Source organism: Oncorhynchus keta, chromosome 30, assembly GCF_023373465.1.
Source record: "Oncorhynchus keta strain PuntledgeMale-10-30-2019 chromosome 30, Oket_V2, whole genome shotgun sequence".
Classification (NCBI taxonomy): domain Eukaryota; kingdom Metazoa; phylum Chordata; class Actinopteri; order Salmoniformes; family Salmonidae; genus Oncorhynchus; species Oncorhynchus keta.
The window spans coordinates 55,150,352-55,165,264 of NC_068450.1; the positions used below are offsets into that span (position 1 = coordinate 55,150,352).

The 14,913-nt window shown below is 43.4% G+C and overlaps 1 protein-coding gene across 1 annotated transcript in view; it reads right to left on the reverse strand.

Annotated features, from left to right (window-relative positions):
• The window catches only part of LOC118363762 (protein TANC1-like), a 58,417-nt gene that overhangs the window by 30,339 nt on the left and 13,165 nt on the right, over positions 1-14,913 (reverse strand). Inside the window, exons 6-7 of the mRNA XM_035744966.2 lie at positions 13,397-13,619; positions 12,344-12,625 (exon numbers count right to left, since the gene is read on the reverse strand). Of these exons, the coding sequence (XP_035600859.2) occupies positions 12,344-12,625; positions 13,397-13,619 (505 nt within the window). The remainder of the gene's footprint in view (positions 1-12,343; positions 12,626-13,396; positions 13,620-14,913) is intronic.

Genomic DNA, 14,913 nt, shown 5'->3' on the forward strand with positions numbered 1-14,913 from the left:
ATGGTGCCAGGTTTCCTTCAGATGTGACTCTTGGCATTTAGGCCAATTTAGGTTCAATCTTGGTTTCATCAATCCAGATAATCTTCTTTCTCATGGTCTGAGAGTCCTTTAGGTGCCTTTTGGCAAACTCCAAGCGGGCTGTCATGTGCTTTTAACTGAGGAGTGGCTTCCGTCTGGCCACTCTAACATAAAGTCCTGATTGTTGAGTGCTGCAGAGATGGTTGTCCTTGTGGAAGGTTATCCAATCTCCACAGAAGAACTCTGCAGCTCTGTCAGAGTGACCATCAGTGTCAAGGATTTCCTCCTCTTCTTCCGAAGAGGAGAGGCGAAAAGGATCAGAGGACCAATATGCGGCGTGGTAAGTGTCCATGGTTCTTTTAATACTTTTTTCCTGGTAAATATTTAGCTATCCTTCTGATTATGCATGCTGTTTTAATATTTAATACTTTGTTATATACCCTTTGTTGGCAATGACAGAGGTCAAACGTTTTCTGTAAGTCTTCATAAGGTTTTCACACACTGTTGCTGGTATTTTGGCCCATTCCTCCATGCAGATCTCCTCTAGAGCAGTGATGTTTTGGGGCTGTTGCTGGGCAACACGGACTTTCAACTCCCTCCAAAGATTTTCTATGGGGTTGAGATCTGGCGACTGGCTAGGCCACTCCAGGACCTTGAAATGCTTCTTACGAAGCCACTCCTTCGTTACCCGGGCGGTGTGTTTGGGATCATTGTCATGCTGAAAGACCCAGCCACGTTTAATCTTCAATGCCCTTGCTGATGGAAGGTTTTCACTCAAAATCTCAAGATACATGGCCCCATTCATTCTTTTCTTTACACGGATCAGTCGTCCTGGTCCCTTTGCAGAAAAACAGCCCCAAAGCATGATGTTTCCACCCACATGCTTCACAGTAAGTATGGTGTTCTTTGGATGCAACTCAGCATTCTTTGTCCTCCAAACACGACGAGTTGAGTTTTTACCAAAATGTTCTATCTTGGTTTCATCTGACCATATGACATTCTTCCAATCTTCTTCTGGATCATCCAAATGCTCTCTAGCAAACTTCAGACGGGCCTGGACATGTACTGGCTTAAGCAGGGGGACACGTCTGGCACTGCAGGATTTGAGTCCCTGGCGGCGTAGTGTGTTACTGATGGTAGGCTTTGTTACTTTAGTCCCAGCTCTCTGCAGGTCATTCACTAGGTCCCCCCGTGTGGTTCTGGGATTTTTGCTCACCGTTCTTGTGATAATTTTGACCCCACGGGGTGAGATCTTGCGTGAAGCCCCAGATCGAGGGAGATTATCAGTGGTCTTGTATGTCTTCCATTTCCTAATAATTGCCCCCACAGTTGATTTCTTCAAACTAAGCTGCTTACCTATTACAGATTCAGTCTTCCCAGCCTGGTGCAGGTCTACAATTTTGTTTCTGGTGTCCTTTGACAGCTCTTTGGTCTTGGCCATAGTGGAGTTTGGAGTGTGACTGTTTGAGGTTGTGGACAGGTGTCTTTTATACTGATAACAAGTTCAAACAGGTGCCATTAATACAGGTAACGAGTGGAGGACAGAAGAGCCTCTTAAAGAAGAAGTTACAGGTCTGTGAGAGCCAGAAATCTTGCTTGTTTGTAGGTGACCAAATACTTATTTTCCACCATAATTTGCAAATAGATTCATAAAAAATCCTACAATGTGATTTTCTGGATTTTTTTTCTCTCATTTTGTCTGTCATAGTTGAAGTGTACCTAGGATGAAAATGACAGGCCTCTCTCATCTTTTTAAGTGGGAGAACTTGCACAATTGGTGGCTGACTAAATACTTTTTTGCCCCACTGTATATTAAATAGAGAAGTGGCTCAAGGCAGCTGCCCTGCGGTATTCCACAGTTTAACACATGAGGGGAAGAAAATGAACCATTGATATAGGTGGACTGTTTCCTGTCAGTTAGATATGACTGTACCCAATTCAATGCTGCCTCCTTAAAACCATAATGCATTAATTTTGTCAAAATTATTTCATGATCCACTAAATCAAATGCTGCACTGAAATCTAAAAATAGTACACCCACAAACTTGCCATTATCCATAGCATTGAGCCACTGGTCAGTCATGTCAACCAATGCAGTGGTAGTGGAATGTTTTTTGCGATACGCATGCTGATTGGCTGTAATCAGATAATTATTTTCCATGTACTCCCATATTTGTCTACTCACAATACCCTCCAATATCTTACTGAGTGTAGGGAGTAGACAAATTGGCAGGAGTAATGGGTTCTTTGCAGTCTTTCGGAATAGGACACAGTTTCGTATGCTTCCATACATTTGCAAACATCCCCTTTTCCAGTGACCAATTAAATATGTATCTCAGTGGCACTGCAATCTGGGGAGCAGCACAGCGAAGCAAAAAATTGTCCCTAAGACCATAACCTGCAGATTTACCATCAGGTAATGACTTCAATAGGTTCAACACCTCCTCCACTGACACCATTTGCAGACTAAAAGAGCAGATCTTGTTGAGCATTATATGCTCATCAATCCAATGGACAATCGCTTGTTTGGAAGAATGTATGTTTACATTGTTGCTCAGTAAATTCATTTTCTTTGAAAAAAATCTGCAAAATGATTGTCAACATCAACTGGTTTTGTTATTATTCTCCCTACAACCTCCACACTAGATGGGCATGATGAGATAGATGTACCAAGTAAGCCCTTAACTGTGTTCCATACCTCTTTACAATCAATAAAAGCATTGTTGTAAAATAACTTTTTTTCCCTTCGATTCAATTTAACTGCATAATTACGTAATGTTCTATAATTCTGTTAATCAAATTCTAATTTTGACTTGGCTGCTCAGACTTTTGCCATATTTCTTTGAGAAAAAGCCTCACCCAGTTCATCATCAATCCATGGAGATGGACGGGCACCAACTGTACTCTTTCTTATAGGGGCATGATGGTCCATTACCTCAGTGAGCAAATCAATAAAACATTCTGCGGCGTGATTTAAATCATCCTCTAGATAAATCAGCTCCCAGGGTACAGCAGCCAAATCATTTAGAAATAACTCATGGTTAAATGTTTTAACATTTCTCTTAAACACAATCCTCGGGGGTTTCTTTGGAACCTTGGTGTTTATGGTCACAATATTATGGTCTGTCCAGCCCACTGGCATTGATCTGGCTTTTAAGCATTGCAATGGTATATTACAGAAAATCAGATCAATGCATGTGTCTGAATGATGACCCAACTTAATTGATGATCTAGTAGTATCATTAACCATTTGTTTCAAACCACAGTTCTTGGCATATCTCATCAATTTTGTTCTATTCGAATTATTGTAATCCTTCCAATTTATATTAAAATCCCCCAAGATAAATACATCTTTGTTGCTATCTGTGGCCTGGTCAAACCCAGTACATAAGTTATCCAGATAGCACACCTTAGAGCTAGGAGGTCTATACACACAACCTACCAATATGGGTGCCTGGTGAGGCAGATGTACTTAAGCCCATAGTGCCTCTACTTGACATACATTAAGGTCATCCCTTCTCTTAAATGGTATATGATTCTGAATGTACAGTGCTACACCCCCACCATTCCTATTCCTGTCCCTTCTCAGTAGACTATATCCATGAATGTTAATTTGCCCATCATTTACAGATGCATCTAAATGTGTTTCGGTCAAAGCCAAAATATCAATATTATTTATGTTGACCAAGTTAAAAGCCTCATGTATTTTGTGAGGAAGGCTACATACATTAACCTGAGCCATATGCAGGCCTTTCCTTATCAAGTGAAGATCAATAGAGCAGGTATTCATTATAGTGGAGATCAATAGAGCATGTATTCATTATAGTGGAGATCAATAGAGCACGTATTCATTATAGTGGAGATCAATAGAGCATGTATTCATTATAGTGGAGATCAATAGAACATGTATTCATTATAGTGTAGATCAATAGAGCATGTATTCATTATATTGGAGATCAATAGAGCATGTATTCATTATTGTGGGGATCAATAGAGCATGTATTCATTATTGTGGGGATCATTATAGCAGGTATTCATTAATGTGGGGATCAATAGAGCATGTATTCATTATTGTGGGGATCAATAGAGCATGTATTCATTATATGGGAGATCAACAGAGCATGTATTCATTATAGCGGAGATCAATAGAGCATGTATTAATTATAGTGGAGATCAATAGAGCATGTATTCATTATTGTGGGGATCAATAGAGCATGTATTCATTATTGTGGGGATCAATAGAGCATGTATTCATTATAGTGGAGATCAAAAGAGCATGTATTCATTATTGTGGGGATCAATAGAGCATGTATTCATTATAGCGGAGATCAATAGAGCATGTATTCATTATAGTGGAGATCAATAGAGCATGTATTCATTATTGTGGGGATCAATAGAGCATGTATTCATTATAGTGGAGATCAATAGAGCATGTATTCATTATTGTGGGGATCAATAGAGCATGTATTCATTATTGTGGGGATCAATAGAGCATATATTCATTATAGTGGAGATCAATAGAGCACGTATTCATTATAGTGGAGATCAATAGAGCATGTATTCATTATTGTGGGGATCAATAGAGCATGTATTCATTATTGTGGGGATCAATAGAGCATGTATTCATTATTGTGGGGATCAATAGAGCATATATTCATTATAGTTGAAGTAGTTGATGATACACTACAACACACAAACTCAAATTTGAACATTAAATTAAAATAGCCAGGGAGTTACTCCAGAGTCCCAATTCAATTGCCCGTTGATATAAAGTTTATCCATCACCATGGATACTCGTTGATTCAGGCAACGCTTTTCCTTCATGATGGGATATAGTTTTTTTCTCCTTTCATTAATCTCGGTGGGGAAGTGATCATTCATTCCAAAATCAGTGTTTCTGAGTTCTCTGCCCCTGCTCTTCGTCATTTCCTTTTGCTGAAATTTGTCAAAACATGCAATAATAGCTTATGGCCTTACCTATTCTATGGACTCTGGAGAAAGTGACATTACACACAACATCAGTGGGCAGTTTTAGTTGAGTTGACATAAAGTCTCGGACTGTGTCCTCACAGCCTCTGCTGTTGTCATTCTCCGGTATCCCTGAAAATATTAGATTGTTCCGCATTGATGGACACTGTACATCAAGCAAGGTTTCTTTAAGTTGTTTGTTCTCCCTTTGCACCACCTCCACCTTGCCATGAATAGAGTCTACAGTACCTTTCAAAGCTGTGTTCTCTTTCCTAAGATCATCAATCTGACGTTGGCTAAATTCTAGACTGGGACATAATGCACTGATGTCCTCTCGTAGTATATCCAATATATCAAGTCTGGCAAGCCTTTCATTGATGGATTTGAACAAGTCTACATCCACATCAGTAAACCTCTCCCCACTCGCCCTCTTACTAGGGCATGGTTTGGTTCCACCGTTGATACCTATTGGCTAACCTGGTTTTGTTATGTTTTGTTGATTTGGTTGGATGCTTGAATCCTCTGAAACCAGGGACATGTTTCTTTGAGTTCGTAAGTATCTCTCGTCAATGAATCGTTCAAGCTCTTCAATGGATTCTGAATCATCCAGCGTGATTCCAGGCAGAGTTAAACACATAAACACACTGTTCAGCCGTGGTTTATGTGTAATCATGCAATCATGCTCTAATTATCAAGGCCCTTCTTCCCGATTGCTCAGTTTGCCAGGCGGCCAGCTCTAGCAAGAGTCTTGGTGGTTCCAAACTTCTTTCATTTAAGATTATTTATTTTTTCACCTTTATTTAACCAGGTAGGCAAGTTGAGAACAAGTTCTCATTTACAATTGCCATCTGGCCAAGATAAAGCAAAGCAGTTCGACACATACAACACACATGGAGTAAAACAAACATACAGTCAATAATACAGTAGAAAAACAAGTCTATATACGATGTGAGAAAATCGAGATAAGGGAGGTAAAGGCAAAAAAAGGCCATGGTGGCAAAGTAAATAAAATATAGCAAGTAAAACAGTGGAATGGTAGATTTGCAGTGGAAGAATGTGCAAAGTAGAGATATAAATAATGGGGTGCAAAGGAGAAAAATAAATCAATAAATACAGTAGGGGAAGAGGTAGTTGTTTGGGCTAAATTATAGATGGGCTATGTACAGGTGCAGTAATCTGTGAGCTTCTCTGACAGCTGGTGCTTAAAGCTAGTGAGGGAGATAAGTGTTTCCAGTTTCAGAGATTTTTGGAGTTCGTTCCAGTCATTGGCAGCAGAGAACTGGAAGGAGAGGCAGCCAAAGGAAGAATTGGTTTTGGGGGTGACCAGAGAGATATACCTGCTGGAGCGTGTGCTACAGGTGGGTGCTGCTATGGTGACCAGCGAGCTGAGATAAGGGAGGACTTTACCTTTACCTCTTGTAGATGACCAGGATCCAGTGGGTTTGGCGACGACTATGAAGCGAGGGCCAGCCAACGAGAGCGTACAGGTCGCAGTGGTGGGTAGTATATGGGGCTTTGGTGTCAAAACGGATGGCACTGTGATAGACTGCATCCAATTTATTGAGTAGGGTATTGGAGGCTATTTTGTAAATGACATCGCCGAAGTTGAGGATCGGTAGGATGGTCAGTTTTACGAGGGTATGTTTGGCAGCATGAGTGAAGGATGCTTTGTTGTGAAATAGGAAGCCAATTCTAGATTTAACTTTGGATTGGAGATGTTTGATGTGAGTCTGGAAGGAGAGTTTAAAGTCTAAACAGACACCTAGGTATTTGTAGTTGTCCACATATTCTAAGTCAGAACCGTCCAGAGTAGTGATGCTGGACGGGCGGGCAGGTGTTGGCAGCGATCGGTTGAAGAGCATGCATTTAGTTTTACTTGTATTTAAGAGCAGTTGGAGGCCACGGAAGGAGAGTTGTAATGGCACTGAAGCTCGTCTGGAGGGTTGTTAACTTGTTGAGTGTAGGGGGCAGTATTTTGATGTTTGGATGAAAAAAGTACCCAAATGAAACTGCCTCTTTCTCAGGCCTAGAATCTAGAATATGCATATTAGGATAGAAAACACTCTAAAGTTTCCAAAACTGTCAAAATATTGTCTGTGAGTATAACAGAACTGATATTGCAGGCGAAAACCTGAGGAAAATCCAACCAGGAAGTGCTGTTTTTCCTGAAACCTCTCTGTTCCATTCCATGCCTTCCCTCCATTTAAAGGGATATTAACCATATTAATTTTCCTATGGCTTCCACATGGTGTGAACAGTCTTTAGACATAGTTTCAGGCTTTTATTCTGAAAAATTAGTGAGAAAGATCACATCGTGTCAGTGGATGGCTGGCTGCCAGCAACGTTTTGCATGCGCGAGCCGTGCGAGCAGCTTGGAGCAGACATTTTCTCTCTCACTCCTATTGAAAAAGCTAGGGTCCAGTTGAAATATTATCGATTATATTGATATTGTAAAAACAACCTGAGGATTGATTATAAAAAAACGTTTGACATGTTTCTACGAACTTTACGGATACTATTTGGAATTTTCGTCTGCCTCCTCATGACCGCTCGAGCCTGTGGATTTCTGAACATAACGCGCCAACCAAATGGAGGTATTTTGGATATAAAAATAATCTTTATGGAACAAAAGGAACATTTATTGTGTAACTGGGAGTCTTGTGAGTGCAAACATCCAAAGATCAACAAAGATAAGCGATTAATTTGATTGCTTTTCTGACTTTCGTGACCAATCTACTTTTCTGCTAGCTGTTTGTAATGTTTTGTCTGCTGAGAGAGATGTCCTTACATAAACGCTTGGTATGCTTTCGCCTAAAAACTTTTTTGAAATCTGACAAGCCAGGTGGATTAATGTCTTCGAGATAGGGGGCGCTCTTTTAATTTTTGGATAAAAAAATGTTCCCGTTTTAAACAAGATATTTTGTCACGAAAATATGCTCGACTATGCATGTAATTGACAGCTTTGGAAAGAAAAAACTCAGACTTTTCCAAAACTGCAAAGATATTATCTGTGAGTGCCCCAGAACTAATGCTACAGGCGAAACCAAGATGAAATTTCATACAGGAAATGCCCCAGATTCTGAAGGCTCTGTGTTCCAATGTCTCCTTATATGGCTGTGAATGCGCCAGGAATGAGCCTGCCCTTTCTGTCGTTTCCCCAAGGTGTCTGCAGCATTGTGACGTATTTGTAGGCATATCATTGGAAGATTGACCATAAGGGACTACATTTACCAGGTGTCCGCCCGGTGTCCTGCGTCGAAATTATTGCGTAATCTCCAGGTCCATGCGCGTTCCATTTCTTCAGAGGAGAAACTAAACTGCCACGAATGACTTATCATCGAATAGATATGTGAAAAACACCTTGAGGATTGATTGTAAACAACGTTTGCCATGTTTCTGTCGATATTATGGAGTTAATTTGGAAAAAAGTTTGCGTTTTAAAGACTTAATTTTCTGGTTTTTTCTTACCCAAACGTGACGAAGAAAACGGAGCGATTTGTCTACACAAATAATCTTTTTGTAAAAACGGAACATTTGCTATCTAACTGAGAGTCTCCTCATTGAAAACATCTGAAGTTCTTCAAAGGTAAATGATTTTACTTGAATGCTTTTCTTGTTTTTGTTAAAATGTTGCATACTGAATGCCAGGCTTAATGCTATGCTAGGCTATCAATACTGTTACACAAATGCTTGTTTAGCTATGGTTCAAAAGCATATTTTGAAAATCTGAGATGACAGTGTTGTTAACAAAAGGCTAAGCTTGAGAGCTAATATATTTATTTCATTTGCGATTTTCATGAATAGTTAACGTTGCGTTATGGTAATGAGCTAGAGGCTGTATTCACGATCCCGGATCCGGGATGGCTAGAATCAAGAGGTTCAACAAGCTAAGCTATGTTTGGCTATATGTTAAACGGGTGTCCTGATTCTCTGTGGTCACTAAAGATCCCATGGCACTTATCATAAGAGCAGGGGTGTTAACCCCGGTGGCCTGTAGTGTATTTCAGCTTTAAGGGAGAGCGATTCAAGACTCTTGTCCTTAAGTAAAATGGGAAACAAATCGGTCATAGTTCTTCCCTTATGCTGCCCATGTTTTGTGACTTTAAATATTCTGGAGAAAGACACTCAAGGATAAAACACACACACACACACACACACACACACACACACACACACACACACACACACACACACACACACACACACACACACACACACACACACACACACACACACACACACACACACACACACACACACACACACACACACACACACACACACACACACACACACACACACACACACACACACACACACACACACACACACACACACACACACACACACACACACACACACACACACACACACACACACACACACACACACACACACACACACACACACACACACACACACACACACACACACACACACACACACACACACACACACACACACACACACACACACACACACACACACACACACACACACACACACACACACACACACACACACACACACACACACACACACACACACACACACACACACACACACACACACACACACACACACACACACACACACACACACACACACACACACACACACACACACACACACACACACACACACACACACACACACACACACACACACACACACACACACACACACACACACACACACACACACACACACACACTCGAACGCATCTTATAGGAAATCCTCTCACTCTCTGTGTCCATTTTACTTCTCCCCCATCCCCTCTCACCCCCTCTCTCTCTTTTTGCCTCTCTTTCTCTCTCATTTGCTCAATCTTCAGCGACTCATTCAAATGGGCGTTGACCACTAGATCAGTCCATATGCTGTATGGTGGTGATGATCCAAGTGAATCCTCATCCAGCCTGGGATATTAACAGCTCCCTACAGGTCAGGAACATAGCCAGGTTCAGAGACCAGCTCCAATTGCACCTGTTCCGTAGCACAATGTTGTGTTTCTAAGGAGCAGTCCGTTTAACATGTACACCAACATGAGACATACACACTGGTCCATGTATGCTCTGTAGAACCTGATGTCTTCCATCTGATCGGTTTGGTTTCTGAGCGTTAAATATAATGAACCATTAGGTAGAGTAGAGACATGAGGGGTGCCATAAGGAAGCTTGGTAAGGGCTGAGTGCAGGGACAACGATCACATGTGGCAGTACTGATAAGGGGAGGAACCGTTTAAGGCCCAGATCACTCAGCTCCCTGCCTAGCAATAAGGATGCAATGTTCTCTCTGCTCCACCAGACATAGTTCTCTCTACTCTACTCCACCAGACATAGTTCTCTCTAATCTGCTCCACCAGACCTAGTTCTATCTACTCTGCTCCAACAGACCTAGTTCTCTCTGCTCTGCTCCACCAGACCTAGTTCTCTATACTCTCCTCTCTACTGTGTGAGAGAAAGGAGATCCAATAGAAGTGGCTTATGAATTCAAGTCTGGCAAAAAAGCAGCTAACTAGATTACAGTCATTTCCTATGGGAAGCAATCTGCTTGTAGGGGTCTGGATGTGATATAACAGTACAGTAATATCTGGAGAGGGAGATTGTAGATAGATATATACAGATGTTCTGTCTTTGTCTGTGTGTGTGTGTTTGTGTGTGAGCATATGGGGGTGTGCATGTGATTGTAGTGAATCTGCAGTAACTGTTGTATATTAGCTAGGACCAGAGCTAGATGGGGCTTGGGGCTTCTAGGTTTAATCACTCTATTTGTAGTAAAGCTGTGATTGAAGCATCTCAAATAAATAACGCATTTTGTTCCACATGGCAAGGAACTCTCTCTCTCTCTCTCTCTCTCTCTCTCTCTCTCTCTCTCTCTCTCTCTCTCTCTCTCTCCCCCTCTCTCTCTCTCCCCCTCTCCACCTTATGCAGCACATAAATCAATAGTGCGCGGCCCAGCCTCCTGTACTACAGTATAATCTGGCATTACATGAGACCTTTAATCCCCACAGAGTGGAATCAGAAGGGGAATGTCACGTTGCTCGGCTCTGTGACACGTACTGCACAGCTCACAGGGCAGGAGAACCCACTGGAACACCATGTTACAACCCCAACATCACCCTCGTCATGTCCAATCTAGTGAAGAGTCACACCTGGATCTTGGGAAAAAAGCGGTTGGAGGCTGGACCAGGCTATTGTTCAGCGTTAGAACCACTGACCTCAGAGATACAGAGACACACTTCACATCACACCTCCCAACACCACAATGTCCAGTCTACTGCTGAGTCAGCCTAAATCTTGTTCAACCTAGGGCCAGGTTACTGTTAAACAACGTAGAAAACACATTTGACCACAATCTTCCACCTCGAATACATGTCGGTTGGTATAATAATAATAATAAGGATTATGACAAAATGACAAAAGCTCCAGTGGCAGTTGAATGGCAAGAGCTCTCGGGGGGGTCTGCCCTCTTTCAATGGCACCGCAGGAATACTGACATTCTATTCACACACGGCGCCACTTAACTCTCAAGCTGTACTGAAATCAGCAGGCATGCGCGGGACTAACACTTCCTCTCTGCTCGGACCACAACAACAGATAGAAACCCATGTAGGAGCGTGGGCTTTGAAAGAAACCAAAACATGTCCTGTGTCACCCCAAATCACAACCTGAAAGGGAGGTCTATTTAAACAAATATTGCCATGCATGCTCATTTCAAGTAATTTAAGTTGTTCACAAGCAGCATCCCTAACAAGAGTAGAAGAGTCTGTCAGTCATTGCAGTGGATCCACTCCCCTGAGACCATCACCCCCCCCCCGCTCTCCACATCTAACGAAGGAAAAGTTGTCTCTTGTTCTCTCAAACACAGAGGAGAAACAGATGTAGGATAACAACGTAAACCCTCCTGGAATACCGTAGCCGGTAGCGTTCACTGTCTCCATCCTCCAGAGACATAATGCCGTATGCCGTCCTCGTCTAATGACAGAAAGTAGACAGGAAGCAGCTCTGTCTAATGGCTCTTCCACGTCACAGAAACCACATGGTCAGAAAAAGCTTCAGCTGCAGCTGTTTTAACTACACAAATGAATGGAGGAAAGAGAACTTCACCACAAACAAAACGATTGGTTCTAGACACCTGGTCAAGGTGGAGCTGTTTGATTGCCTTTCATGGCTTCCTTTCCTCATCTCCTTTCCCTCATCGCCGCTAAAAGATAAAAGGACTGGATATATCTCCAATGTACTGCTTTCATCTATCATGCACCACCAGGCCAGTAATCATAGAGGAAAGGACACAAGGAAATGAGACTAGTTGAGACTATTGAGACACCACCAGTCAGCGGCAAGAGATGGTCACTCACCTGCCACAGAGTTAGGGCGTGGCATCACCAGGGAAGAAGTGCTGTGCGTGTGGCGCTGTGGGAAGGGCCTCTTGGCTGGGGGCGGAGTTCTGGGTGCCTCTAGGATGGTGATTTCAGACCTGGGCGGGGCCTCGCTGGGTCCTGGCAGGTCGTCCTTGGCGACAGGAGGGCAGGAGTCGCCTTGGTGCCCGCCACGCCCAGCGCCCCTCCAGCTGCCGTCTTTGCTCAGGTCCAGAGTGGAACCACCGCGATCCTCATTCTCAGGAGAGCTGGTGATGGTAGCTGAGGCACAGGGGGAGTAGACAGGGGTGAAGGGGATTACAAACGACAAAACCAAACGGTTGACTCCTAATGAGTGCCTTTTGGATAAGATCAAGTTAGGAATAGCTGTCATTTAGGATGAGCACAAACTCTGCTTCAGTTCACTGTAGTTTTCCAGTCTGGTACGTTATTGGCAGTGACACTGTACCGAGTTAAAGAGTAAAAGGCCGATCATCAGTCACATCAACAGTGGCGAGGCATCAGTCACACATCGACATCAACACAATCAAACGCGTGTACTGTGCTCCCTTTGTCCTTATGTATTTACCGAGAAATACAGGCTCTATTTAGGGAGAAAGATGTCCTATTTTAGAAAGTCCAGACCCGTACGCAGCAAAGACAGCAACGTCCCAGTTTTGTCAAGAGGGACCTGAAGCCTCTCGACTAAAGTGGCACAGGCAAAGAGAGAGAGTCGGGAGATAGAAAGACTACCTGAGAACTCAAAGCAAGGTGAAACAAGTATCATCCATCTCTATTTCTTCAGTGCTGAGGCCCTTACCCTAATCAGGATGATTGACAATGTGAGTACTGAGATATATTATTGAGATATATCGAGGACCAATTGAAGGACGAGACTGTGTTTTTTTTCTTCCATAGAGCTCTCACAATCATGTGCACATATCCATTATTTCTCAGGAGGTGAGAAGAGAACACAACACAAACACAACACAGAAAACATCTGAATTGAAATTGATCCAACTATGGGGGTGATGGTCTATATAAGCCACTCACCTATGATTCCGCTATCCTGGCTCTCAAGTGTGGAGCTGGGGCTCCGGCAGGGACTGGGGCTGAGGAGGGTCCCACCTGGGCTGGGGCTGGGATTGGGAAGACAGGAGGGTGGCCCCCCGGTGCTGCTACTACCCAGGGTGGAGCAGGGGCTGTCTGAGCATGGAGACGTAGTGCTGCAGGTCAATGTGGAGCATGGGCTCACCGCCTGGCCAGAGATATTACACTATAGACAGAGAGAGGAGCGAGAGAGGGAGAGAGAGAGAGATGGGCAGAGAGGGACGAGAGAGAAGGGTGAGAGAGGGACGAGAGAGAGAAGGGTGAGAGAGGGAGAGATGGGCAGAGAGGGACGAGAGAGAAGGGTGAGAGAGGGAGAGATGGGCAGAGAGGGACGAGAGAGAAGGATGGGCAGAGAGGGACCGAGAGAGAGAGGGTGAGAGAGGGAGAGATGGGCAGAGAGGGACGAGAGAGAAGGGTGAGAGAGGGCCGAGAGAGAGAAGGGTGAGAGAGGGAGAGAGAGAGAGGGGACAGAGAGGGGGTGACAGAGAGGGACGAGAAGAGAAGGGTGGGAGAGGGGTATGGGCAGAAGGGACGAGAGGGGGATAGAAAGAGGGGGGATAGAAAGAGGGGGGAGTAGGCGATATCAGTCAAGTAGAAAGTGAGGAGAGATGGATAGAACATGTGGCAAGAGAAGAGAGATATAGAAAGAGAAAGGGAAGGGAGAAGAGAGAGAGAAAGGGAAGGGAGAAGAGAGAGAGAAAGGGAAGGGAGAAGAGAGAGAGAAAGGGAAGGGAGAAGAGAGAGAGAAAGGGAAGGGAGAAGAGAGAGAGAAAGGGAAGGGAGAAGAGAGAGAGAAAGGGAAGGGAGAAGAGAGAGAGAAAGGGAAGGGAGAAGAGAGAGAGAAAGGGAAGGGAGAAGAGAGAGAGAAAGGGAAGGGAGAAGAGAGAGAGAAAGAGGTGTTTTATTTAAATCTCTGTCTATGGACAAGTATTATCAGAGGTATAGACCCTGTTGGCCCCATTTCCAGCTGTCCCCAGGTTAATGTATGGTATATAGGTCATTGTATATAAGTGTATGTGTGTATGTGTGTGTCAATGTCCCCCTCTCCGCCCAATGTCCCCAAACCCCAATATCTGCATCCTTCTTCATATGTCTCCAACAACACCTGAACCCTACATTTCCTAGATCCTATAGGTCTCAACTCATCCCAGCACTCAGCGTTTCTGCCATATTAGAGAACGTTCAGCTCAGTGCTATTCCCACTTTACCACCCCATCAGTTATCGGAACCAGGACACGGTACACTGCTCACAGCCGACACATTGTCTCTATAAAACTGGCTCCATCTGGAGCTCAGGTGGAGGAAGGAGGTTAGGAAAGTGGGGCAATGCTCAAACGGTGATATAATGATACAGTACAGTATATAAACGTCCTGCGGGCTCAACAGCATGTTGAGAGCCAATGCAACAAGATTAAAAGCAAGATATTCAACTGACATCACCTCATGTACACGTTCCATGA